The sequence below is a fragment of the Cyanidioschyzon merolae genome, chromosome 4, assembly GCF_000091205.1.
Source record: "Cyanidioschyzon merolae strain 10D DNA, chromosome 4, complete genome".
NCBI classification, from domain to species: Eukaryota; Rhodophyta; class Bangiophyceae; order Cyanidiales; family Cyanidiaceae; genus Cyanidioschyzon; species Cyanidioschyzon merolae.
The window spans coordinates 209,662-235,282 of NC_010130.1; the positions used below are offsets into that span (position 1 = coordinate 209,662).

At 53.0% G+C, this 25,621-nt stretch overlaps 9 protein-coding genes across 9 annotated transcripts, besides 4 other annotated features; 5 read left to right on the plus strand and 4 right to left on the minus strand.

Annotated features, from left to right (window-relative positions):
* Window positions 1-2,160: part of a sequence feature (possible transcribed region) that runs on past the window's edge.
* Window positions 366-2,005: a sequence feature (repetitive element).
* A 397-nt stretch (window positions 2,161-2,557) lies between the features above and the next one.
* Window positions 2,558-3,040, plus strand: CYME_CMD088C (hypothetical protein; the record flags this gene model as incomplete). The annotated part of the gene is made up of 1 exon (XM_005535392.1): window positions 2,558-3,040. The coding sequence occupies one exon, from the start codon at window positions 2,558-2,560 to the stop codon at window positions 3,038-3,040; it is 483 nt and encodes a 160-aa protein (XP_005535449.1).
* Window positions 3,041-3,720: 680 nt separating this feature from the next.
* Window positions 3,721-3,834: a sequence feature (possible transcribed region).
* A 307-nt stretch (window positions 3,835-4,141) lies between these two features.
* Window positions 4,142-5,212, plus strand: CYME_CMD090C (hypothetical protein, conserved; the record flags this gene model as incomplete). The annotated part of the gene is made up of 1 exon (XM_005535393.1): window positions 4,142-5,212. One exon carries the CDS (start codon window positions 4,142-4,144, stop codon window positions 5,210-5,212), a length of 1,071 nt encoding a protein of 356 aa, XP_005535450.1.
* A 3,725-nt stretch (window positions 5,213-8,937) lies between these two features.
* CYME_CMD091C (hypothetical protein) lies at window positions 8,938-10,671 on the minus strand (the record flags this gene model as incomplete). Its single annotated transcript, XM_005535394.1, has 1 exon — window positions 8,938-10,671. One exon carries the CDS (start codon window positions 10,669-10,671, stop codon window positions 8,938-8,940), a length of 1,734 nt encoding a protein of 577 aa, XP_005535451.1.
* Window positions 10,672-11,398: 727 nt separating this feature from the next.
* Window positions 11,399-13,759, minus strand: CYME_CMD092C (hypothetical protein, conserved; the record flags this gene model as incomplete). The annotated part of the gene is made up of 1 exon (XM_005535395.1): window positions 11,399-13,759. The coding sequence occupies one exon, from the start codon at window positions 13,757-13,759 to the stop codon at window positions 11,399-11,401; it is 2,361 nt and encodes a 786-aa protein (XP_005535452.1).
* A 193-nt stretch (window positions 13,760-13,952) lies between these two features.
* Window positions 13,953-15,623, plus strand: CYME_CMD093C (L-Galactono-1,4-lactone dehydrogenase; the record flags this gene model as incomplete). The annotated part of the gene is made up of 1 exon (XM_005535396.1): window positions 13,953-15,623. The coding sequence occupies one exon, from the start codon at window positions 13,953-13,955 to the stop codon at window positions 15,621-15,623; it is 1,671 nt and encodes a 556-aa protein (XP_005535453.1).
* Window positions 15,624-15,804: 181 nt separating this feature from the next.
* Window positions 15,805-16,332, minus strand: CYME_CMD094C (hypothetical protein; the record flags this gene model as incomplete). Its single annotated transcript, XM_005535397.1, has 1 exon — window positions 15,805-16,332. One exon carries the CDS (start codon window positions 16,330-16,332, stop codon window positions 15,805-15,807), a length of 528 nt encoding a protein of 175 aa, XP_005535454.1.
* A 1,047-nt stretch (window positions 16,333-17,379) lies between these two features.
* Window positions 17,380-18,470: a sequence feature (possible transcribed region).
* Window positions 18,471-18,787: 317 nt separating this feature from the next.
* On the plus strand, window positions 18,788-21,358 carry CYME_CMD095C (V-type ATPase V0 subunit a; the record flags this gene model as incomplete). Its single annotated transcript, XM_005535398.1, has 1 exon — window positions 18,788-21,358. One exon carries the CDS (start codon window positions 18,788-18,790, stop codon window positions 21,356-21,358), a length of 2,571 nt encoding a protein of 856 aa, XP_005535455.1.
* Window positions 21,359-22,710: 1,352 nt separating this feature from the next.
* On the plus strand, window positions 22,711-24,399 carry CYME_CMD096C (cytochrome P450; the record flags this gene model as incomplete). The annotated part of the gene is made up of 1 exon (XM_005535399.1): window positions 22,711-24,399. The coding sequence occupies one exon, from the start codon at window positions 22,711-22,713 to the stop codon at window positions 24,397-24,399; it is 1,689 nt and encodes a 562-aa protein (XP_005535456.1).
* A 246-nt stretch (window positions 24,400-24,645) lies between these two features.
* Window positions 24,646-25,503, minus strand: CYME_CMD097C (similar to Traf and Tnf receptor associated protein; the record flags this gene model as incomplete). Its single annotated transcript, XM_005535400.1, has 1 exon — window positions 24,646-25,503. One exon carries the CDS (start codon window positions 25,501-25,503, stop codon window positions 24,646-24,648), a length of 858 nt encoding a protein of 285 aa, XP_005535457.1.
* Between the last annotated feature and the right edge of the window lie 118 nt (window positions 25,504-25,621).

Sequence of the window (25,621 nt, forward strand, 5' to 3'; positions counted from 1 at the left end):
TTGCAGACGTGCTCGATGTGGGTTCATTTGAAGAAATAAAAAGTTCTGCGAATGGAATTGGAGACTTCTGGAAGCCTGATTTCGCCGGCTGCCGCAGAAAAACGAAAAGCAGTGTTGAGCGAAGAGGAACAAGACAGCATGAAGAGGCAGAGGCAGGAGGCCCTGCGTCAAAAGCTGCTCGAAAGATGAGAGTACGACGAGACGGTCGTGGACGCCTGTCTTCTTGTACATGTCAAGGATCCGTATGAGCAAACGATGCAAGCGGACGTCAGAAACCGTGTCGAGTCGTACCGCATAAGTATGATAAAGGCCGCTCCAAGACTGATGTATGTGGTAACGAAAGTGTATCGCGACATAACGCACGCGGAAACAATCGAGTTTCCAGAGGAAATTTCCAACGTAACCTTCATCGGCCACCTGACGCTTGCCACCGGGGAAACGTCGAGGTGAAATGAGCGGGTGCATGGCCTCCATGAAAATTACGCCAAATACCGCCTCAACGGCACTCGATACAGGGATGACTCGGGTGTTTACACCTACGGGGCGTTGAATTACCCTACGAACCTGAGAAAGCATATGAACATGAACCTGAAACGCTTCATGGTACGCGCCGTCATTGCGCTGTACCCGGGCCTCTCTCGCAAAGGGATACGAGTCATCATCCGTGGCATCACGAATGATCGACAGCATGAACAGGAGATCGAATTCTTCCACAAGAAGACATCACGCAAGAGAAAGAATGAAGCTTCTGTAATCCGTGCGGCTATTATTGAGCACCGTGCAGTCTTGGGGCTTGTCAACCTACAAGAAAAGATATCAGATAGGAAAAAAGATGAAGAAAGATGTTATCCCCTAATCCTGCGCAATTTCGTGTTTTTTGACCGAGAACTCGAACGCAAAGCCGACATGGAGCTGAGTAGGGGAAAATGCGCAGTCGGAGAGACGCAAGGCTGCGGTTCCGGGGAGGCGCCTCAATATCGTTCCGTTATGCTACGTCAAGTCACGCGTTGTGACAATCGACTCCACAATCCTTTATACCATCATGAAGGAGATCAGTCCCGAGTTCAATGCAAGCAGGGAGAAGTTCACCCGCGGAGACGGGAAAATCTACCGGATGAATATCTTCGATTTCAAGCGCCTCAACACCAGCAAGAAAAAGTTATTCACTGGGATGATCGAAAGCGATGGAGTAGCCGTGTGTGGAGACTATCGGCGCTTGAAGGCGGATCGCCCAGTTCCGTCATCGGCTTCGCCCTTGGCGAAGCATGAAGAAAACAAAGAGGCTGGCAGTACGAAACAGGAGGCGCAGGAGGACGACTGTGCCGTTGGCGCGGACCCGGGAACACGAATATCGTACCCATCGCAGCACCCAAGCGTGCGGAAGACGGTATCGACGGCAACTTACGCCACAATGACATGCGACTTCCAAAGTACTTGAGAGCGAAAAATTGCCGATAATCGGGAATAATGAATGCAAGGAAGGAAAGTGAGACATGGAATGCAGGAGTGAGCGCGCACCTGGAAGCTATGAGCAATTTCGCGAGTCGTGGATCGAACTTTCATTTCTTTCGTGAATTCATGGAATATCAAGCTGCTCGTGACGAGGAGCTGTGGAAATAGCAAACAGAACCGCGATGGGCTCGTCTGCGAATGAATCCGCACAGAGGGAAGCAGCGCGCGTTCGCGAAATTTTTCAAACAGTTGATTGCCCTCATGGAGGACAAGAGTCAAAGGCTCATACTAGCATACGGAACTGGGCGCTGGGCACCCGGAAAAGGGTGTGTACCCGCCCCGTCGACGAGAGCGTACAAGGAGTGCGCACGATGTTTTGTCACGATACCGGTAGATGAGCTCCGAACATCGTATGTGGATCATGAACTGGGATGTCCACCTCCGAGAGTCGAGATGGAAAAGTGCCCGTGGAGCCCTGAGGATATAAAAAAGCACGGAGAGCTGACGGAGCATCAAATGGCTCAGAGGGCGCGAGTTGGAGGACTCCTTGCATAGGTGAGCTCTACCAACGGTAACAAACGCACTGACTTCGTGAACCCAGACTTTAACGCCGCTATCAATATCAGACGACGTGCTGTATTGGAGAAGAGATATCCCGAGCTAACGAGAGCCAACTTTGTCGGGCAACCTCTTAAGGTGGCACTCTACGAGAAGCATTTGAAACCGATCGCAGCGGGCCGGTCGTAAACGGCCGGGAGACGCCTGCCGGGTGGATACCTATCTACCCTATGTGGCCGTGGAACATTTTTCGTTTCACTGACAAATGAGTTTGCGCTGGTAGCGCGTACCGGGTCGTTTTCGAATGAGAGTCTTTCTCAATAGTGCCTCTCAAGAGTCTTCGATCGATAGCTTGGAACCTTGGGGTAGCGATTCACCGTGCGCAGCGGAGTCTACACATACCTCTACCCTCTCGTCTCGGACAAGCCCCGCACGGGGTCCAAGCTCCTACGCACGGTAACAAACTCGAGCAAGTCGACCTGGCGGCATCTGCTCTCGCACTGTCTCGGATAGATTAAAGGCAGCGCAACTGCGTGACTTGAACCTGATGGATACCGGCGAACTGCATGACCTGACTGTAAAAGGCGCTGTCGTTACCCAACTTGAGCGGTGTGAAGTGGCCTGCCAGAGACTCTTCCAGAACCTTGCGCTATTGGGTCTTGAACTGCAGAATTCAGAGAGCATCACTGAGGGAGTTTGTGACTCAAAAGCAGCCTCAGACCTAGGAAGCTCCGTGGAGCTTCTCGAAAACGAAGAGCGGGCGCTGAGACTCTGTGTCGACAGGTTCGTACTGGAGCTCCGGCAAGTAGAAAATCTGGCCAAGACTCTAGATGGAATCAGGGAGGAGGAGGAAAGGATTCTGTCGCTCGAGCAGCGCTCCATCGAGCAGGCAGAGAGATGCTTTTACTTGTGGAACGATGCCCGAGAAATGTTGCGGGGAACGAGGTTGACCTCGATCAAAGAGGTGCTCGAGTCAGCAGCTCGCTATCCGCGCATCCCGTCATGGACACCGTTGCCTACATCGAACTGAGACTGGCAGCGTGCAGCTAAGCGTTTGTCTGGCTAGAACCAGTCCTCTGAGCTTCTTACGGGCAGTCCACAGGGTACGCACGCGCGGCGACTTGACGATCTTCAGAATGGTTTTTACAAATTAGCCACGAAAATAGGCTTGTTGGTAAGCGGGTCAGTCTTGTTACGGTGCAGAGGGGATTGATGAATCCGGGATCGACGTCCGGCTTCGCTTCGTACATAAGTCTAGCGTTCTGCGTACCGTGAAAAGCGTGCTCCGTGGACCTCTGTTGCGTTCGTGCATGCTGCATTCGCATAAAACTGACACGCGATGCAGTCGCTCGCGTTCACACATTCATATACACGTGCACATTTGCACTCTCGAACGCAAACGAGTATACATGAGTATGTGCACACTCGCGTGCTTGTGCAACATAGATCCGTTGACGACCTCGGATTTTGGGGGAGCGCTCTATCCTCACGGCAGAATGCTTTCGCAAAGGCATGAATAGCAGCGCCCCCGGTGAATGTCCTTCTTTACGTGCCTCCAGCACCTCTTCATTCGATCGATTATCGGGAGAAAACTTTTTTAAAACATGGGTATTTCCGAAAAGCGATCTGAAAACAGAAAGTTGTCAAAGAGCCTCGCGGTGAATTCGATGGTTCATCGGTAAGGCAACACCACGGATCCGACAAATGACCCTGAAGCAGGATACCTCACTTGTAGCAGAAACGACGCTGCCTCACAAGCTGAAGCTGAAATTCGTGACCAGCACCGTTCTAAGACGAAGACAGTGTAAAGTTTCGCATCCATCATCATGTTCCAGGCACAGCATATCAGACGCATAGGATGCTCGTGCATGAACCATGAACGGTATGAAGGCGTACGTCCCGCGGTAGCCAAAACTCTCGTACGAACACTGCTCGCGCGAAGGCAGTGAAGCGATCCTGCTCGTGCGCGCGGTCGAAGTTTGCAACTGCTGGACGTTCAGCGACGTATCTTTGTTAGGTTGCGCTCTATCGTGCCGCGCCGAGCGTTGGGCAGGCAAACTCTGGAAAAGCAAGACCTCGCGGCAGACGAGTATGAACAGCTTGCCCAAACAAGCGCTACCGTGGCACAAAAATGTTGAGCAGTGCAGTTCAAGGTTTAAGCTTTCTGAATCGACAACGACGACTGTTGCCGCTGCTGCTGCTGCAACGCTGGTCTCGTTGCGAGCTGGCAACTGCAGTCAAACCGAAAGCAGAGACCGGCGCTGCTGATGATGCCGTTGCAACTGAACATGACTCTTGGAGCCGGGCGACTTGTCAAGAAGCCGAAAGTCCTCCACAGCGAACCGCTGAGCACGCCAGTTTGCTCGTTTCCGAGATATTTGCGTCGATCCAGGGCGAGGGTCCCTTTTGCGGTTCACCTTCGATTTTTCTACGCCTCGGTTTATGCAACTTAGAATGCATCTGGTGTGACACGAAATACACTTGGTTATTTAGCGAGCAGCGCCTAGCCCGGCTGCAGTCCCGTAGTCGCGCCCGTGACGGCAGTGCCACAACACCCGGTTCAAGTCAGCAGCAGGAGCAGCCGCTTGCGTCGCAGAAAGCCAACTTCTGTACAGTTTTTGATAGACACAAGGAGCTGCGACGGCTCTCTATAGAGGAAGTTTGCAGATGCATCGAGCTCGCCCGGGAAGGAACGCGAGCAGATGCTGTAGTGGTCACTGGGGGTGAGCCACTTCTGCATCTAAAACCTCTACGACCGCTCGTGAAGCATCTCGTACAGGATCTCGAGCTGAGAGTCGAATTCGAAACGAACGGCACGATCATGCCGCAGGTCCTGCTTGATGTCGATCACGAAGCGAAACAGCGAATCCACTTCAATGTTTCACCTAAGCTAGCGAATTCGCTTCAGTCAGCAAAACAGCGATTGCGATGGGATATACTCCATTACTACGCGACCCAGCTTCCGCACCAATCAATCTTCAAGTTCGTTGTTGATCGCGAAGAAGACCTCGCTGAAGTGGAAATGATTGTGAATGAACTGCAGTTACCGAGGACCCGCGTCTGGCTCATGCCGCAAGGCACGACAAGCGAATCGCTCGCACTTGCTGCCAGAGAACGAGTCATCCCTTGGTGTCTGCGCCTCGGCTTCCGCTACAGCCATCGTGTCCATATCGCGATATGGAATGATCGCAGAGGAGTCTAGCTACATTGTCGCCGCTCGGCAATAGATTGATCAGTTGCGTCTGGACGCGCAAGGTCAGCTTCTGCATACACACTACCGAGCCCATTTACTCTTGCAAATAGAATGGTATGTAGCTCGCTCGATTCCTCAGCTTTCATGGAGCGCGTGGCTTTCGTGAAGCGCAGCTACCAGCATAGCGGCGAGTTCCGGAACACCTGCACCAGCATGCGTATTTGCACCTGATTGTCCTCCTCATCGATATTCAATAGAAGAAATGTATCTCGTAGATCGGAGGAAGGTCGCGGAAAGAGTTTATGCTGTGACTGCTCGCTTGTGAAAAACGGGCCAACTTGTACAAGTCAGTCTTTGTATGGTCAGCAAACGGATGAACACCAGTCTCGATGTCTAAGCCTGTGCATCAGAACCCTAAACCCTACTTGTAAAACGCTGTCAACGCGAATGTCATGTCGTCGGCCCACTCCTCTCCATAGATGCAATGGGGAGTACCACAACAGAAGCCAGGCGGTTTCAGGTTTCCCCAGCATGGATTTCAATCGCGGTGAAGAGACACGGATTCACAAAAAGAAAAAAGCACGCCTCTACGGGGGATTGTCTTGCATTGCACAAAAAACTACCGATTTCGCTCCGAAATGCGACGGTGTGTTACGTCAGGGAAGGATGCTCGTCGCCATCGATGAGAATTTATTCGGACGACATGCTAGACCTCTGAGTGGGTTCTCGAAGAGGGGCAAACAGTTGTTCATCCGGCACAGACAACAGAGCATAACGACAATATCAGGCATATCAGCGATTCAAACGTGTGGTCGCCTTTAAAGCGCCAGACGGTAAAGTTTGCTCAACATCTCATTCTTCGTTGAAACACCTCGTGGCTTCCCCTTCCCAAATAACTCTGTCTTGCTGCCGGACAACGTCGCTGTCTATAACTCAGAAGCGGTCAATGAGCATGCAACTGCGATTGGCCTTGAGCTGCTGTATCGCTAGCCTAAGCTCACGGGTCAGTACACGAGCCGTTCGCAGTGATCAAACCGAAGTTGTTCGACAACTCGTTCTGTACTCTATTCACGAGCCTTGAACTGCCGTGTTGCTTGCTGGCTCGCAAACGAGAAAGAGCGAGAAAACGCACTCGGATCCGGCGGTATGCGCGCGACGGAAAGCTACTTGTGGATTAGAAAATACGTATGCAGAAAGATGAGCTGGATTCGCTCCATCTAACCAGTGCGTACGAATCCGGAAGAACAAAACGAATATAGAGTATAACGACAGCATCCATGTGAACACGCTATGACAATTTGAAGCAGCAGAGAGCAACGGAGAAAGAAGAGCGAGATCTTCCCGAAAAGATCACCAGAAAGATCAGGAAGCACATTCTCTTGGAGCGGAAACATGAGTTTGATACGCAACTGGAAAATCCTGCTTAGCAGAACGTATGAACCGGGTGAAACTTCCGAAAACTGAAGTGCAGGTTGCCGTTCATCGTAGCGTTCCATCTGTCTAGGGTGACAATTGTGACGCATCTTTCGACTTGATGCAAGTCGTTGAGCAACGGGTTGTAAAAGTAACGGACGTAGACCTGCCAGCTGTCCATTTTCCTGTGGAAATTTTGATCGAACATTCGAGCGACGACACACCTGATGCTTGGGACAGAAGATGCAACCCGACCAGATCGAATGAATCATGGATGTGCGGAAACGCTGCCAAACATACTTTGACACGTCGATGGGCGACGTTGATGGTCAGAACGTCAACAGCTCAGGTGCCAACGAATATCAAACAACCTAGAAAATCATATGCCGGTCGATCAAGAGCGCTTCATCAAGCACAACCTGTAGGCGTGACAGCCTCACCTAATTTGCGCAGAAAAATTGGCACTCATGGAAGGGATTCCTGGTGTGCAGATAGATACGAATGACGAGCTGGCGCCTGAAAAGGTAGAAATGGTGGCGAGCTCGGAACAGAGGTCGCAACGACAGCCAGAGTCGCTGCAGATCACCCAAGCGTATCGTGTTGCTGTCGACCGCGGATTGACGCACGTCGTGTCCAAAGAAGAGTTGAGAAGCGATGCGGGCGTGTCTTGCATCTTGCGCTGCCAAGTTTCCGCGGATAGAGACCTCTCGAGCAAAGCAGACTTGCTTCGCAGAGTCCGGGCGCCCGTGTCTCCTTTAGCGTCTATTCGACGCAATCCGAATTCGACACATCAGGGACCATGATATCACCCTAGACGCTCATGATATGGAAGGCCCATGTAGTGAGATGTATTTCGTCTCTGCGAGCAAGGATGCAACATTCGAACGAATTCAGATATTTCAGTGGCGGGACTCCTTCAAGACTTTCCGTTTACGGTAAGGAAATGGAGATCACTTTACACGAACGATTGAGACGCACGGCGTATCGTTCTGCATGTGCCTGCTCGAAGTCGGCAAGCCCGGTCTGCATTGCGTATCGGAGGCCATGTTCAACTGCGCAAGACAGATGGAGAGGTAGGCATCGTCAACGGCAAGCATCCAAAGCTGGTCAACGTTTCTATTGTATGCTATTGTAAACAGTCGGGCATAAAACACCCCAGGTCGCATACCACCTACTAAAATGATGGTGTCAGGACGCCTGTCGACACCCTTAGCTCCGTCTCAGGCGGAGGAGATGCGATGCACGCTTCATCCAGACAGAGTACACGAGCGTCCAAATGGCGTACGCAGACGAGCTTCGCCAGGAGTTCATGCGCCCGTGCTAGGCTGCCGGAGCTCTCTGAGGTCCGCAGTCAAGATGCATGCATTCACCGAATTCCTTGCATCGTTCGAAATGGAAATAATCTATCTTTCGCGTCCTTCAGTTGTAGTCCATGACGCTGCACCTACTCTGTCACGCAAGGGCGAGCACTTCTGTCCGTCCGATGGGAGCGCACAACGAGTGTATGAGTCAATGCTTCGAGATTTCCAGTGATGCATTCATGACGACTTTCACGCATCACGAGCGCGGGTGCTCGCTGCATGAGGTAAACAAAAAATGAGCGTTAAACAGAGAGTGATGCACGCGATGGTGTACAGTTCGCTGACTGAACGTCAGATAACGAGACAGTCGAAGAGGCGTTGCTTGTCATCGCATGATGCCAACCGCGACCATACGCGCAAGCACCTTCAGCACCGAGGCTCTGCGCCTCGGTAGGCATCCGAATATATCTCGTGCTTCCAGAGCGTGCAGTAGTTTTGTTTCGAGCATTTTATCGAGTGAATTCTTTAGCACTAAATGTGGGCGTTGTGCTTCAATGCTGCAGACTTGCAGTGAAAAACAACTGTAGCCCGGAGAGTGCAGTGGATTCTCACCTCCAGTACGGCACTGGTGTGGAACGGTTCAGCAATCCAGCTGCACGCCTGGAACGCCGCACACATGCACCGTGAAAGAATCTCCCAGGGGAATTAGCTGATGATACTAATGCTCGGTAATTCGATGGTGCTGAGTATACGAGCACGAGCATCCAAAAAACAATACACTCTTCAAGGGCCTGTATATAACGCAGCTTCCAACGCCGGCACTTTGTGTGCGTTATGGCGCACTGAGTCACCGGCCGATGAACCGATCCTTTCGCGTGAGAGAGCTCCCACTAACGCTGACCTCTTCGCTGTGCAGAATATGCGGCATCGGTGCGTTCTGCTTGACGCACAACCTTCCTAAAGACAATGCATTTCTAGCGAGCGAACCTCTGACGCAGCGCGGGTAAACGCAGTTACGTGTCAGTTGCGTGCACGCATCCGTGCGCTGCTTTCCAACATCATATCTTTGAACGCGTCCCGTGCCGCGTTGACGGCCATCGCATCGAGCCACTTTTTCGGAATATATACAACAGGTTGAAAGTCTATCGTCAGAGACATGTAACAAGCCGGCCGTTGCTGCTGCTGTGGAGCAGCAGCAGCAGCAGCAGCAGTAGCAGCAGCGCCAACCTCGGACACTGGTCGTATTTCCCAGTTGGCAGCATACCGACGCACGCCTTGGCCGCTGATGAACACGAAATTCACAGCTCCGCGGCTGGGGTATTCCTCTGCTCGCAGCAGCATTTTCGCTTTCACCGTGAAAATCCACAGCGACCGTGACTGCGTGGTGCGAATCAGAGAGATGCGCCCGTGCTCACCCTGGTGACTCTCGACGATTCGACATTGCTCGACGCCTCGGCAAAACTTGCCATAATGTTCATAATCTGTAACGGTTTGAAAGGCGACGGATTCGCTGACACCAGGCACAGAGGCGGAGGCGCGTACTCTGCGATGCGTCCCTTCGCTGAGCTCAATCACCGTGTCGATCTCCAGCGAATCCAGAGTTTGCAACCTCCGCTCAGACGCCGCATCCTCGAGCTCCAATTGAGATTGCCACCAATCCGCTAATGATCCCGTGTACATCACGGGAATGATCTGAAAAGTCTCCCATGGGCCAGCCTGCTTGCGATCACATCGGACGCTGAAAAAGCCGCTTGGTCCCATCCGCGACTGGTCTGCGCAAAGGAAGCCCCATCGGGATTCGAGTTGAATGATATTGCGTGGGTATGCACGCACCACAAAGTACTCCGCAGCATGTGGTAGATTTGAATGCGCAATCACATGCTTACCGCAATCATGTGTCGCGAGCAAATATCGACCAGAGACATCTCGAATCAGTGCGGTTCGGGACATGTCTGCGTATTCAAAGAAGAATGGCGACGGTTGGACACTCTGAGAACTGCGCTTCGCGCGATGTTCATGATGCCACGGCAGCGCGACAAGTTGTCCAGTGAAGAGCACTCCGCACCATAACCATCCTGTATCCCTTCCATAATAGTTCCTTGTGCGGATAAATGCCGCGAATCGGCAGGTAAGCGTCAAGGAACGCTCGATTCCAAACGTTGGAAGGAGCTCCAACTGGAAGCATTCCCAGCGTTTTGCATGCACTTTGTCTGCCACCACGCTCCCAGACCTAGGATTCGCTGAAAGGTAACGTGCTCCTACACGAATATATACGACCGCTCGCTGCGCGTCCGTCCCGCCAGCCTCAAAAGCGACGGATAGGTGTTGGGGGCAGGCGGCCTCATCGTCGTTGGCACCCTGCGGCACGGTGCTTTCCACGGCGGCCTCTATGCGAAGGATTCTCCCTTGGAGGTCGGTGAGCTTCCAAGGCCCTTCGGCAACCTCAGGCAAGTGCAGCAGCAAAACCGTGGAGTTCACCGCACCACGCTGTCTTTTCAGCGCGCGGAGGCAGCGTTCGTCCCTGCCTAGCTCAGGGCCTGGAACGGCTGCAAGATAGAGGCCGCGGGTGCAGCGCACCCTGACGGCCAGAACCTGCGACGGGTGCAGTCGATCAGCAGGCACAGAGCTGGCGGATTTCTCTCTCCTTTCCTGCGAGGCGCTGAACAGCGAGGCACCTTGCCAGCCCAGGCTTTGCAGCGTTCGCCAGGTGTACCCAAAAGTGCGCGTATAGTTTTGGAGTGTTTGGAGAAGCATGCAAGCGAAAGTAAACGAGGATCTTCTGAAAAAGTTAAACTCCGTACAAAGACCCTGAAAAGCGACTCATTGGTTAGACAGTCTTCCGCTAAAAGACCCAAGAATATTGGCGCAGTTTATGGAGGATTTATGCGCCTCGCCTCATCGCTGTTTACCGTCCGATACGCTGGTGCACCGGCATGCTGTCCAGCGAATGCCATTTCATGTCATGCCATATGTTTGCCAGGTTGCTATGCGAAAAAGACCAGAAAAGATCCTTTTCCTAACACAATTTACGGGCCAATGCTTCAAGTCAAATTGAGGCACTTGGATCATCGCTGGAGTTTGCCGGCACTTTCGCTAACCAAGAACGGAGTCGTCCTGCCTGGCGGGGTGCGCTCCCGCACTGCTGCTCTCCGCTCCACCAGCGACATGGAGGCAGTCGTCGCTTCAGGCAAGCGATGGCGGCAGAAGATCGCATACCCGCGCTTCGAGTCAGCGGGCGGACCCTTCTATACATCACCTGAAATGATGGACAAGAAGCGGCGCCCTTGCATCGTGGACCAAACATATGAGCCACAAACTCCGTCGAGCAGGGGTAAAGGCGCACGCGTCTGCAGTGCTCGATCCATTTGCGCTATACGGAAGCCAGTGGGCGCATTCTGTTCATTTTACAGTATCGGACGCACCAGAAATACAAACAGGGTCAGTTCGATCCATCCATATCGAACAGAGCATACAGCGCATTCTAGGTGCAAGACGGACGCCCCGGCACCGATGCATACCATCGATCAATGAAATCCTGTCGCTCGGGATCTCGAAACTGGAGCGTAAAGAGGTAGATCACAAGGGCGGCAAAAATCCACCGAAAGGGCACGACGGCGATCAGTAGAGCGCTCACCACAAGCCCATAGATGTACTGGCGGGTTCGTGCGGGATCCCGCCACAGATGGATGCTCTCGAACTTTTCCAAGTGTCTGTTCATGTGCTGCAACCAGACTTGCGTCGCTACTAGCCCGTGATGGATACGCACAAAGAAGCCGCTGAGGTACGAGGCCTTCATTTTCGAAGATTCGGACAACGATTCATGTTTTGGATTCTGCACAGCCTTCCTGACCGATAAAAGAAGGCCGCAGTAACCAAGAATCGCCAGCGGTATCAGGTACGTCACAGCGTCCAGCAGCACAACGAAAAGCAGAAAGAGGAAGATTGCAGCGGACACCGCCGGTCGGTCCCAGCGAATCACATAGCAAACAGCATCGAGCATGCAGCCTATGGGGGCCACCAGCTCTATGAAGGTCGAGATCTGGTTGCCCAGTGAAACTATGTCCAGGGTTTCAGTGTCGCGATCGCCTTGCCTCCGCCGATTTGCCTCCATATTCATGTTCACCCGTTGCATTGCTCGAACAAACCACCAGGAGCGTTCACCGGCTGTAATGCGATGAGCAGCATCAACGTATTTCCGAAATGCAGCTCGTCTGAGCTCGCGGCCGCGCAAGTCATCAACAGACATGGGGTGGTGTTCGACGACCACGTCCGCTTCAGATGCAACACTAAAGATGAATAACGAACGCGGTAGACGTCCGCTTAATACACGTTTCAGTGCCCTGCTACGCAAAATATTCAACCTAGCGATGCGTGCAAATGCCGGAGTTGGACACTGAACGATTGCCTCGAAGCTTGACGCTGGCACTTTAACGCCTGCGGTCTGCGCTGTAGTCGAAGCCGCGAGTGATGCGTTCGGCGAGCAGTCACGCATCCGCGAGAGGCGCTGGCCCCGCTGCTGCGTAACTCCAGGGCTTGCCTCCTCTGCGAATCGCGTCGTCTCTGCCAGATCCAGAGCTTGTCGAAGCCGGACACTCGAGCTCGTTTCGTCTACGCTCATCACGATGTTTGCATCAAGGTGATCGACGTGATGTTGCTTGCTCGCTACATGGGCGGCGACCATCTCGCGAATGTACATCACCCACGCATCCCGGAGACGTGTTGAACGAAACTCGTTAAACGAGAGCACCAAACCTTTGTCGATCGCTCCAGTGGGTAGCAGCTTCGAGAATGGACCGTTGACATTCTTCTCAAGGTTCTTCGGCACGGTGAAACTGATCACGACAGCATCGCGTCGCAAAACCGGCAACTCAGTGGATTTCACTTCTCGGATCATTGAGAGTGGGACCAAGAAGTGCCCCCAGCCGAGGCTCGCTGCGAAACAGAGGTATCGCTCCGAGAGAAACAATTTTCCGAAGATCGGTATCGTGCCAGAGTGATCAAAAGCGGCTCCGGCCTTGACCAGTGGTTCGGCGTGGTCGATTCCGAAAAGGCGTTTCGCCTCAGTCCATTCGGGCTTTGTTTTGGAGAAAATCTTGCCCAGTGCGATTAAGAATTCATCCCAGACTGCGAAGCTTACATGCGCCTCCGAAGGTTCGCCCTCGGTCAACGTACCGGACGTGAAATCCATGTCACGTTGCTCCAAAGAGACGTTTTGCCTTTCTGTAAACTTTCCCGTCTTGTCTCCACCGTACATAGAATCTGTGGCTGCCTTTGAGCTTGCCTCTGACAGCGTCTGAAAGACGAGCTCCACAACAGCACTATCCGCCACCGGGGTCATCAGAGGCGCATACCGAACGAACTCGGCAAGGTACGCTCGACCTTCACCAGAGCGGTCCATCAGGTTGAACGTCCAGGAGCGCGAGTTCTGCATAGCCAAGGCATCCCGTTCGCGCAGGGTGCGCATAAGAACGTAGTCTACAAAGTCGCGCGGTGCGTTCAAGCCCAGGTCCTCGAGGAGACGAGCCCTCGACGGTACCGTGTTTCTGGAGCGACCCTGGACTGGCGCCCCGAGATCTCCATGCTGCAAGTATTCAGCATAAGCGTGTCGCAAACTCTCGAGACTGGACTCGAGGAGCTCCGCACAGGCCTCAGCAAGCGCCAACCGCCACTGAAGAGCCCGCGAGTCCGCAGGCCCCTTCGAGGACGGCTCGCTTTCAGCGTTCGCACGCCAACCAGTCTCGTGGGGTTCTTGTTCACCGCTGGCGTGCTGACTGTGCCCAGAAGAAGGCCTCTTGGATAGGGTTTTCGAAGGAGTCCACAACGGAGGCAAGTCACTTGCCATAAACAAAAAGCAGAGCGCTTCGCATATCGACTGCACGTTCAACACCGGCAGGTGTTGTCGATGGAGCGGTGGCGGCTCGGGGCATGTCGTTCGGGGCACTGCAGACACCGCCGTGTACTGTGGAGCTGCGAAAACGTACCGGTTCGCGAGTCGCCCTCCCTACAGGTGAATTCTGCTATTGCGCTAGTCTTTTATGGTGCTGTCTCTCCTACGGAGAGGGGCTCTGCTCTTCGGTACGAGTGCTGCACTAGTCGGAGCAGCGCTTTCGCCCGTACCGGTGCACAGCGAAGCCCCAGCGGTGCACGGCATCGAGGAAAGCGCAGCAGACGCTGTCACGTTGTTGAACTGGTCGGCAACCCACGCAGTCCATACAAACGCTCTGTTCGTACCAGAAAGCGTTGATCAAGTTGAACAGCTTGTTGCGGATCGCCACGCAAAGTCGGAGAAACTGAGACCGCTTGGCAGCGCACTGTCGCCAAACGCGTTGGCCTTCGAGGCGGGCGGCATGGTAAGCTTGGCTCTTCTGGATAAGATTTTATGGATAGATGAGAAAAAGGCTCAAGTACGCGTGCAATCGGGTGCGCGAATCGCGCAAGTGACGAATGAGCTTCGCAAGAGAGGCCTCGTCCTACAGAACTTCGCTTCCATTTCAGAACAGCAAGTGGGTGGCTTTTTTCAGGTGGGTGCACACGGGACGGGGATCCGTATCCCTCCTGTCGATGAACAGGTGGTATCATTCCGGATAGCGACACCTGCCGTAGGCTCGATAGAAATAAGCAGCGGTCATCCGTTGTTCGGATTGTTGCGTGTTGGCCTCGGTGCCTTCGGCGTTGTGACCGAGGTCACTCTTCAAGCCACCGCAGCACACAAACTCGTCGAATACACAAAGGTGATGACGCACGAAGAGCTGCGAGATAGGCATGAAGAGTTACTAAGTCAACACCAGCATGTGCGCTATATGTGGATACCGTACACGGACTCTGTGGTCGTTGTCTACTCGGACCCGCTAGAACGTGCCTCTGCGCCAAACAGTGCGGATATGCAGCACCTTACGAACGATTACAAACTGGCACCATTGCGTGAGTTGTTACTCGCGAGCGCTGGAAACAGACTGTCGCCACAAGAAGTACAGAGAATGTCTTTTGCGGAGATGCGGGACTACCTGATTGCGAGAGACCCCTTGAATACCGAGTGGATTCGGCGAGTGAATCAGGCCGAGGCAGCGTTTTGGAAACGCAGTGAAGGCATACGCATCGATTGGAGCGATAGAATTCTGGGCTTTGACTGTGGCGGCCACCAATGGGTAAGTGAAGTCGCTTTTCATGCACCGCTTGGCCAGCGTCGTGATCTCGAATACATGACGAAGCTGTTGCGCCTCATTCAAGATCACCAAATACCAGCACCGGCACCAATCGAACAGCGCTGGACCTCGGGAAGCGGATCTCTGATGAGTCCTGTCTACCGGGGACCGGATACGCTCCCGCCGGATCAAGACGTTTACTCGTGGGTTGGGATTATCATGTATTTACCGACAGATGATGAGGCTGCGCGTCAAAGTATAACCAGGGAATTCTGGCGATACCGGCACCTATGTGCAAAGTTATGGGAAGCGTACGATGCCGCCGAGCACTGGGCCAAGATTGAAATCCCCAGTCCATCGTATATGGGATCAGAGGACGCACTCCGATACAAAAACTTCATTTTGAAAAGAGTTCGGGAGAAGTATCCATTGGACAACTTTGGACGCGCGCATAGGATGTTGGACCCTAACCGCATCATGACGAATGCTTTCATCGATGAGGTATTGCTCGATAATGTGGAACCATCGAAAGAATCGAACGTTTCGCAGGACCGCGTTATCTGAACGCGCGCCCGACGCTTTGACCTCAACGTCACAGAGTGCGGTTCTGCGGCGGCCGCTAACACATATGTTCCGACATGGTGCCTAGCGACATACTCAACGGAAAATACCCGGAGCATGCAGGACAGCTTGCGACCATCTTGCACAGCGTGGACGCCTTGGAAACTTCAATCCCAGCATACGACTACGGAGATCGGTGAACGTTCGAACGGGAATATATGCGGTCAAGGAAACTGTTAATGTGAGAACGCGCAACTGTGTTCACGTCTACGGACTTTCGACCGACGCGGAACTCACCGTTCCGATAATAGTAATGCAGCCGCGTTCGCTTAATCACGTAGGCATGATTCTGGAACTCGAGAATATCTCCGTTATGGACACGAGGATCGAGCTTGAACTGCCCGAGGTAGTACGGCGGAGGCGTCGTGACGTAAACATCAAAAGGCAGTTTGTCGCGATTGTCTCGAGGCCACTTTTTTCGGCTGATGACCGCCATTTCTCCAGAAGAGTCCCCACTGTTACGCGGACCGTTCTCACCAGGCTCTTTTTCTTCAGGAGACGCTGCCAAGGATGCCACAAGCCGCCTCAACACTCCGTTCAGCGTTCGCGCCGGGGCCACGCTGGAGAGCCCCGGCTGCACAGGACGACGAGGGCTTTGGCAGTACACGCGCAGCCGCGGACGCGACAGCAAACTAAATGTTTCTACGAACATGAGCCCCCAGCTTTCGTGACTTTCACCGGAGTAACAACGCTGCACGCGACGTTCGGTACGAGTTTCACCACAGCGCCAGCGAGAGCGTGCTGATACGTGTCGCTCCCTCTCTTGAACAGAAATAATTCAGCAAGTCTCAGGGACAAACGCCTCTTGAAACCAACAGAGCTTTCAAAAAGAATCCAAACCTCCGGGATACCAGGCGAAGGAGCAAACGTATGTTTTACGGTGCAGGTAGAATATCTGTCAATCGCTGAAGCAGCCTATGCAGCAGGCGCTGCATGTGAAAGCAGAGCGCGCATTTCACGTGCATCAGACACGCGTCGATCAGATCGCACGCGCGCACGCGCGCACGCATACGCATGCGCGGGAGGTCGCGCAGCGGACACGTGTACGCTGAACAACTCCTACAGTCTACGCGTTGACTATCGGCAGCGATCCGGCATCGATGAGGGAGCCTTGAGGAACGTCGTGTCGAGTGCTTGGATTCCGAAGCATGACGCATGAAGCGCGTCTTCGCTTCATGTTTTCTCGAAGGACCTACAGGCAGCATGGTGATTCCTGCTTGCTTCTTTCGATGATGATTCCGAACGAAGATAAAGGCATTGTTTCTGGTGCTTGTATATCTTTGGCCAAGTTACGTGTGCATCGCTTGTCCTATACTGGATTGGTTGGAATGCGCAGCAGTAGCAATTGCCTTCGTCAGGGACGATAGACTGATATGTCCTTCGTAGGGTGCTATTTGCGTCTAGAGGTCTGGATCGTGCACTGCACGGGCCCCTAGCGTCTAGGCGCTCGGGTAGCGACAAGTTCGGTCTGCAGGGACCATGACGGGAGCGTCTGACTTCACGAGTTGTCTGCAGCTGCTGCTGGACCTCGGTCAGGTTGTGTATTCTTTAGAACCGTGCAGATTGGATGATTCATCGACTGTCTGGAAAAAAATTGGTTTTCAGAAGTTTACAAGGCAATCATTGGCGTCGGGCTGAAAATTCAAAGCGTAGCGGAGCACGCTGATGAGTCCGATGTCGCAGTTAAGCTCGGGGGCAGCACATGCGTCTTGGAGCCGGTTAGAACTGCTGATACAGGTGATGCGATTGTCCGCAACGATCTCTCTGGTGCTTTGATTTGGTTCAAACCCGTATCGCTCCTTTGAATCGCAGAGCTGTGACTCGTGTTCTCGCTGAGGGACTGTCTTTTGAGGCTCAGCTCCAAATCCATGGGAAATTCAAGTTGAGGCCTCGCACGAGTTCAGCTACGCAGCGTGCTGTATGCGTCGGCTCAGGCGGACATGCCGTCCAGGTGCTGCTAAGGATCTTCGCCACATGTAATACAAGTCTCGAAACAGGATCTAAATGATAGACAGATTCAATAACCATGCTCATTGTTCCTCAAAAACCGCCTCTATACGCAGATCCACTCTCCAGAACACCGTTCTCCCCAAGATATCGCACAGCATTCCGCAGGTGCCCCGCTTGGAAACGATGACACGCAAAACAACGGCTGCATCGCTTTGTATGCCAAACGGCGAGACTGTGCTACTGGACTTGTGCTGTGGACAGCCAAAGATTCCTCAGTGCATCGCTTGTGCTTGAGAGCGGTACGGAGTGCTCAAAGCTGCAACGAACGCAGCGGCTAGTTTGCAGCGTCGCTGCTGCTCAGCGCAAACTGCTGGCACACGCCCATTTGCGTCATTTTGGCATATTCTCTCGATCTGCGTACCTCTATCCATCACCAGAGTCCCCGAAAACTGAAATGTCACAACACTTGATTGAGGCGTGAGCGCGCAACCAGCTACGCAACGAGACGGGGCTTCTTGCGTGACCTTTCGCACGCGCCTGCAGCTCCGCTATCTTTGAAGCCGCCCATATGCTGCAGGCCGTGTACTGGTGATGTCGAAGCCCATTTACAACGACCTCGCGCCACTGGTAAGACGCGGCCGTCGTTCGGTGCCAGCTCTCGAGGCGACCGCCCTGAGCGCTGCGGTGCCAACGTTACCTCCGCGGCGCACCTTGAAATGCACAAACTCTCGATCTGCAAGTTAATGAAGACCACCGCTGTTCACCTACCTTCCTTCGTATCAGCACCTGATATAGCACAACACGGTGTGTGTAGAACAGTCACCAAACGTCAAAAAACTCACATCTGAGATCCGCTGGGAACTGGTGAGCGCACATCCGAGCGCAGCGCTGCGCTATGGATGGGCAAACAGGCCGCCTGTATCGATGCAGAATACTTTTGCCTTTGTACTTGGAACAGTGCGTGTGATACAGAGCATCGGCTTGTGTGTGTTGTTCTTGCGTCTGACACTGTGGTTGCTGGGCTCTACCAGCACGTAAACACGTCTAACGCTTGATAGTGTTCTGGGTTCTTGAGGACAAGTCTAGCGCTTTTACGACGCAGATCGGAAGTGCTCGCGCACACCGCAAGTCTCCGGAAGCCAGTGCTACACGGATAAATGTTTCGTTCTGAGGATATTGTTCTACTCCGCGTCTATTTTCAAAGAACAGCCGCACATGACTGTGTGGAAGAACTTGGACGCCGGGGTCTTGTAGAGTTTCGGGACCTAAACGCGAACACCTCGGCACTGCAGCGAACGTTCGCCGCTGAGCTCAAGCTGTGCGATGAACTACAGCGGAAACTTCGGTTTCTTTCCGAACAAGCAAATAAATATTTGCCAAGCGAGAAGACGTTTACAACCTTGGCTGCGCAATCACAACAGCTGATCGAAGCTGGACCTGGGTACAGCCGCGTACAAGCAACGGACACCGTGACGTTGGAGGATCTTAATGGGCAGCTCCGGAGACTTGAAGCGGATCTTGAGGAAATGAACCTTCACTGGGACGCGCTGCAGAGTGAGCTGATTACCATTCGTGAGCACGGTTACGTTTTGGAGCTCGGAGAAGCCATTTTTTCGGAGGCCAGAACACAACGCATATCAGTGTCACAGTACGGGACACTGCCGCTTTTGGAATCCAACGTTCTAACAGGTGAAGACGTCATCTCGGAACGTCGCGGACCCCCGGATGATTCCGAATCCGCAGGACAGCGCGTTGAACGAGGTCAAGGCCAGGGTTACACGCCTGTGAACGCAGTGCTTAATGTGTTCGCGGGTACCATAGCGGCGAAGCATCTGGAAGCATTCTCCCGAATGGTATTCCGTGTCTCGCGAGGGAACTGCTTTCTGAGATGGGTATCAATACCTGAACCCATCTTTGATATAGAGCGAAATGAGTCTGTGGCGAAGACGGTATTTGTTCTGTTTTTTCCGGGTCAGCATTTGCGATCGAAGCTCACCCGCATCTGCGAAGGGTTCGGCGCAACGCGCTATCCATTCCCCGACTCAACTGGTGAACGTGATCGCCTGAAAACGGAATTAGTAATCCGGAGACAGGAGCTAGAGGCTATCATTGAGACAACACAAAGACAACGAGCTGATGTACTCGGTGAGGTAGCTACAAACGTAACATTCTGGACCGAGAAAGTTGCCAAAGAGAAAGCAATCTACTTCACACTCGATAAGCTGAATTACGACGTCTCCGAACGGGTTTTCGTAGGCGAGTGTTGGTGCCCCCGAGCGGAGATCGAAGAGGCCCGCGCAGCTATTCATATCGGCGATATCCGCTCGAATGCCCAGGCGCCTTCCATCATGGAAGAGTGCGCTACGGATGAAGCGCCTCCTACTTTCTTCCGATGCAATCGCTTCACTGCGGTTTGGCAGGATATCGTCGAGGCGTACGGTATTGCTGCCTACAAGGAAATGAATCCGGCTCCGTGGTCCATCGCGACTTTCCCTTTTCTGTTCGCAATCATGTTTGGCGATGTTGGGCACGGCATGCTCATGACGGTCGCGGCGCTCTACGTCGTCTTCCGTGAGCGTCAGTGGCGTTATCGCAAGCTTGGAGATCTCCTGCAAACCATGTACGATGGCCGATATCTGATCCTTATGATGGGTGTATTCTCGATGTTTACCGGTTTGATTTACAATGAGTGCTTTGGTGTGCCGATCAATCTATTCGGCTCCACTTGGAAGTGGGTAGACGGTTCCGCGGTCGCTTGTGGGATCGATCACTGCGAGCAGCCCAAGTTGGGAATGCCGCCCAAGAGAACCTATCCGTTTGGCTTTGACCCCGCCTGGAAAATAGCCGAGAATAGTCTGACAATGCTGAACTCCTTCAAAATGAAAATGAGTATCGGCTTCGCGGTCGCGCAGATGACCCTGGGTATCATCTTATCGTACAGCAATGCGAGATACTTTGCGCAGTCGCTTGATATCTGGCATGTGTTTGTGCCGCAGATTCTGTTCTTTTTAGCTATTTTTGGCTATCTGCTTCTTCTCATCTTCCTGAAATGGTCAACAGACTGGAATGCGCCGGGAGCTTCGTCACCGCCTGACCTCAAGGCGGTGCTCATTGCCATGTTTATGTCGCCTGGGTCACTGCCACGAAGCCTGCGTCTTTTCCCAGGCCAACATGTGGTTCAGCTTGTGTTGCTCGCTATCGCCATCGTCACGGTCCCGTGGATGCTCCTTGCAAAGCCGCTCGTACTTCGACGTCGGATGCGGACGCAACGACCTCATGCATACACGCCACTACACAATGGGGATCGACGTGACGCTCCGGCGAACTTGAATAGTTCAGAGGCGGAGAGCAGGAAGGCAGAGCCTCACGAGTCGGTGGGCAATTTTGCGGAAATCTTTGTGAATAACATGATTCATACAATCGAGTTCGTCCTCGGTGCAATTTCAAACACCGCGTCTTACCTGCGTCTCTGGGCGCTATCACTCGCACACGCGGAGCTCACGGACGTCTTTCTTCAGAAAATTCTGTATACTGCGCTGGCTACCGAAAATGTGATTGCTACCATGATTGGATTCGTGCTGTGGTTCGGTCTCACAGTTGGCGTTCTCATGCTCATGGAGTCGCTTTCCGCATTCCTGCACGCGCTTCGACTGCACTGGGTTGAATTCCAGAACAAGTTTTACAATATTCATGGTTCTGGTGTGAAATTTACACCGCTTCGGCTCTGAGAGCGTAAACTGCGGGCCTGTAAACATTCAGAGCGACGAGCGGTGAAAGTCCCAGTCGTGGACGCTGCATACCGGAGTGCTTGGCGCCAGGTGCTTTCCTGTCTGAACGAAGTCGCTGTGAGAAGAAAACATGGTCAGAACCGCGTCCTTGGTATAACATGGAGAGACCCAACAATAATCGCTGCCGAGAACTTGTCGATGGACAAGTGTCGGAAGCGAGCACACCCTTTCCGGAAGGAAACACGAGTAGCATGCTTTCAAGCTGGTGCCTTTTCCTTCATTACGTCGCTTCCGTTCTGTTCGCGCCCCCAGGACGACCGATAGAAACGTAAGAGCTCGTATCTCGCCCTGGAACAGGAAAACCCATCTTGAGACGCCCGAGCAGCGCTCGATAAAAGGCATGCTTTGTCTCCGCCAATTGAAACGCATCCTCCCCACACATGTAAGAGTGCAAAGCGTCAACGGTTAGGAAAGAGCCATCTTTGAGTACACAGACGCTTCCGCATTCCATATACAACACAGTTCGGTTTTGTGTGCAGCTGGAAGCAGTACAGCGGGTTCTTCGAATAGCGCCCACGTCAGCAAGCGTCCCAGGGGCTTACTGCAGGGCAAAGGTTACCATTATGATCAATAAAATGAAGTACAACATTTCACAATCAGGGCGTATGCATATACCTACTCATAGACGCCTCCGAGCGTTCTTTGAACAGCCATCTGCTATCTACTTCAGTTTACCCATGCACACGTCGACCATGAAACGTTGCCGCACGAAGTTAAACGGCGTCAGCGGCGTTTTTCCAGCATTGGGAGTCGGATGCCTGCCTGTAAGCGTCGCACAGGTCGCGGAGGTCTCCCAGCATGTCCTTGTGCACCCCTTTGGGATCAGCTCTCTGGAAGGGGCCTGCTGGGTCCGAAATAGACACAGAGTCTTGCCCCTATTCTGGATGGACGATACCTCAAGCTGACGCCCTCAATGGCATCGCTACGTACTACGCTCTCCGTGTCGCTTCCATGCATGCGCTAGGGACGAACTTTCGAACGCTTACAGCAGGCTCGGCGCCCCGTGGACCGTAGGAAATAGCCGCTATCTCCGAGAACAAGTACAGGCAATGTCATTTGAAGGTTGGAAGAGCGATGGGCGCTTTTGCGGATCGCTTATATCAGGCTCCGTCGCACATCACAGTGCAGTGCACATATGCCGTCAACGGAATCGTGAGAGGATCCGCGTCATTGATGATCATTGATATCTCGTACATTTTGAGAAGATCTGGTACATACGGTACGCTAGGTTCTTCGACCCGGTGTATTTGTTTCGATGTCTGCTAAGCTTAACAGTCAACACTGATGTGCGCATGATACTGGCGAGGAACTTGCTCCATGTACCAAGACCCAGCTTGTACGTTGTCGCAGCGCTGGGAGCGTTTTCGCTCTTCCAAGTTGGTAGCACAGTCGCGAAGTATGCACTATGGTTCTGGAAACAGAAGCGCGCTGGCCGCCCTGTAAGTCGCGGGCTCCTTGAAGTCGTCACAGCGCTGGGGCCGGTACCGGTTCCGGGTTTCGGCAACGCTCTCTACTTGAGTCGCGTCGGTTTCTTCCGTGCCCTTTACGAGTCCTGTTTGGAACGCCAGGTCACGGTCTTTTGGCTTAGCAGCACGCCATTGTTGATCGTTTCGGCTCCTGATCTGGTGGAACAGGTACTAACGAGTCGCACGTTCGAGAAGCCGCAGTATTTCGGGTATCGTTCCCGCACTGTAAAGACCGCTCTGGAGCTGCACCAAAGGGCCGAGCTTCTACGTGAAAAAATCGAGACTGCGGACCCAGATCAGCAGCAACGAGTTCGCGAAGACCCGTCGCGGGCGGCTTTGTTGGACTTGATTGACCGCTCGCTCACTGAAATCGCCTCGAGTACAGAAAAATTTCTCGCAGAGCTACGCGCTGAAGACAACGTGGGGAAAGACGCATCCAAGCTTATTCAACGATTCTACGTACAGCTTAACTGCAAGGTGCTATTCGGGCTGGTGGTCGATAATGCTGAAGCAACACGCATTGCGTCCGCTATCGAAAAGGCTGGTGCGGAGTTCAGCAGACGCATGATTTTGCCACAACGAGCCCTTTATGCATGGTTCGCCAACGTAAGCTACATCTACCATACAAGTGTCCTGCTTATCTTCGGGCAGAAGATTCTCCGCCATCTGCGGATATCATCAAATTCGTGGATAAATGGCTGGCTTGGTAAAGCAGGTCGGCTGCGAAGGTTGGCGAAAGTGCTCGGCTTATTGATGGCGGCTACGCAGACGGTGCCTATCGCTGCTAGCTGGGCACTGATACTGGTAAGCGTCCACGAAGATGTTCGTGAGAAGTTGGCTTGCGAGGCGCGACGATTGCTTTCTGAAGATCTCAGTGTGAACGGGGGCAGAGGTGTCGCCCAACAGGGTTCGCAGACCTCGCAGACTACGCCAGCGCAAAAAGCAAACTTGACTGCATCGGACATTGCCACTGACGTGAATCGTCTATCCAAGCTGTTGAAGAAACATTCCTACTTTGATGCGGTAATTGCCGAAACGCTGCGGCTCTTTCCACCGTTTCCTTTGATTCAGCGGCAGGCTCAATGTGACACTCACTTGGGCGACGTATTTGTGCCCGGGGGAACCCTCGTGGCGGCTGTTCCCTGGCTTCAGCACCATCACCCGGCGTACTGGAAACAGGCAGAATCTTTCAACCCGGAAAGATGGATCAGCCCAACGGATAATGTTGCTCGCCATGGAGATGCACCATCCGACTACTGCTACATTCCGTTCGGAAGGGGTCGAAGAATGTGCGCAGGTAATCCGCTCGCGATGGTTGAGCTCAAGTGCCTCCTGTTGCTTGTTGCTTTACAGGAGCCGGACCTGCTCTTCGACTTGGAACCACAAGAGACGTCTCCTGAGCCTCAGGCTGGGATGCGGTTCCCGCCCCTGACCATGCGCCCGCCACGATTTGCTGTTCGACAGGAAGAACCGATTCATCGCAAGTTATGCCAGCAAAACTCGAATGAACTTTGACGGGGCATCCGTAATTCGTTAGGTATGATTCCAATATCTCCACATTAGACGTCGATATAATAATGTTCTCATTGCGAGCGACTGGCTTCAAGTCGAGACACAGATTGCCGATATAGATTCCATGCGAACGATCCCAAGCGATATCAGGTCGCAAAGACGCCTTTGCCATGAGCAAATGCCATGGTTTGTACACCGAATATTCCCGGCCCTTCTCATATGAATAGTGCCCAATCGTGGTGATGTTCATCAGAAGCGCAGCTCTCCGTAAATCCCGTAATGGTCAGATGGAAATACAGCATGCCCGAGTCGCTCTCGACCCAAAAGCCGCATGGCGTTCGCTTGAAAAGGCCTAGTGAAAAGCACTTGGTCGAAACGAGCCCGCGGCCTGAACCGAGGTGGCAACTCCTTGACTTTGTTCGTGTTTGTGCGTGTGTCCCAGGTGAAACGCAAATGTGAAGGCTCCCCTACCTCAACAAATAGGTCAAAAAGTCGCATCTCTTCTGAGCCGATCGCTTTAGCGATTTCCTTCTCAAATCCTGCTTTTTCTTTCTCTCGAAAATTGGTATCTCCTGCAAATATTGCCGGGGTATCACCCTCGAGCATCTCATACGCGATTTGCCTCATCTGCTGAACTCGGACTTCCGAACAGGCAGTTCCGGATTCGAGGTGTGATGTAAGCACTCGAAACTTGAAATCTCCGCACATATCTCTGGGCTCGAGCTGTATTGCGAGCAGACCTCTTCCCTGTGAAGAGTTTTCAAATTCAGTGTATTCGTATCCGTGAACTCGATACTTGCTTCGGTCAACGAACGCCATCACGAAGTATGCCTGCTCTGAGGGTAAGCCGAGATCAACAATTGGCTCATATAGAGCCTCAAGACGACGCAAGAGGACCTTGTAACAAGAATCATGCTGACGAGCGGACGTAATCGTCGACTGCTCTTTCTCGCCCTGCCAAGAGGAGAACGGTAAATCAGAGACTTCTTGAAAAAGCACCACGCCGGGTTTTGCACCCAGGACCTCTTCGGCAATAGCTGTAAACCGCTCGTAGTTAAACGGAGAGTCGAAGTCAACGTTCCATGTTACCAGCCGTATATACGACATGGAAAGAAGCTGATTATGCTCAAGAGCTGCGTTAAGCGAGCCCTATCGCCGGTTACCTGCGTGGAATCATAGGTCGTGCCGCGGAATCGTGCGCCCCACCGGTGTGTGTTCAAATCGC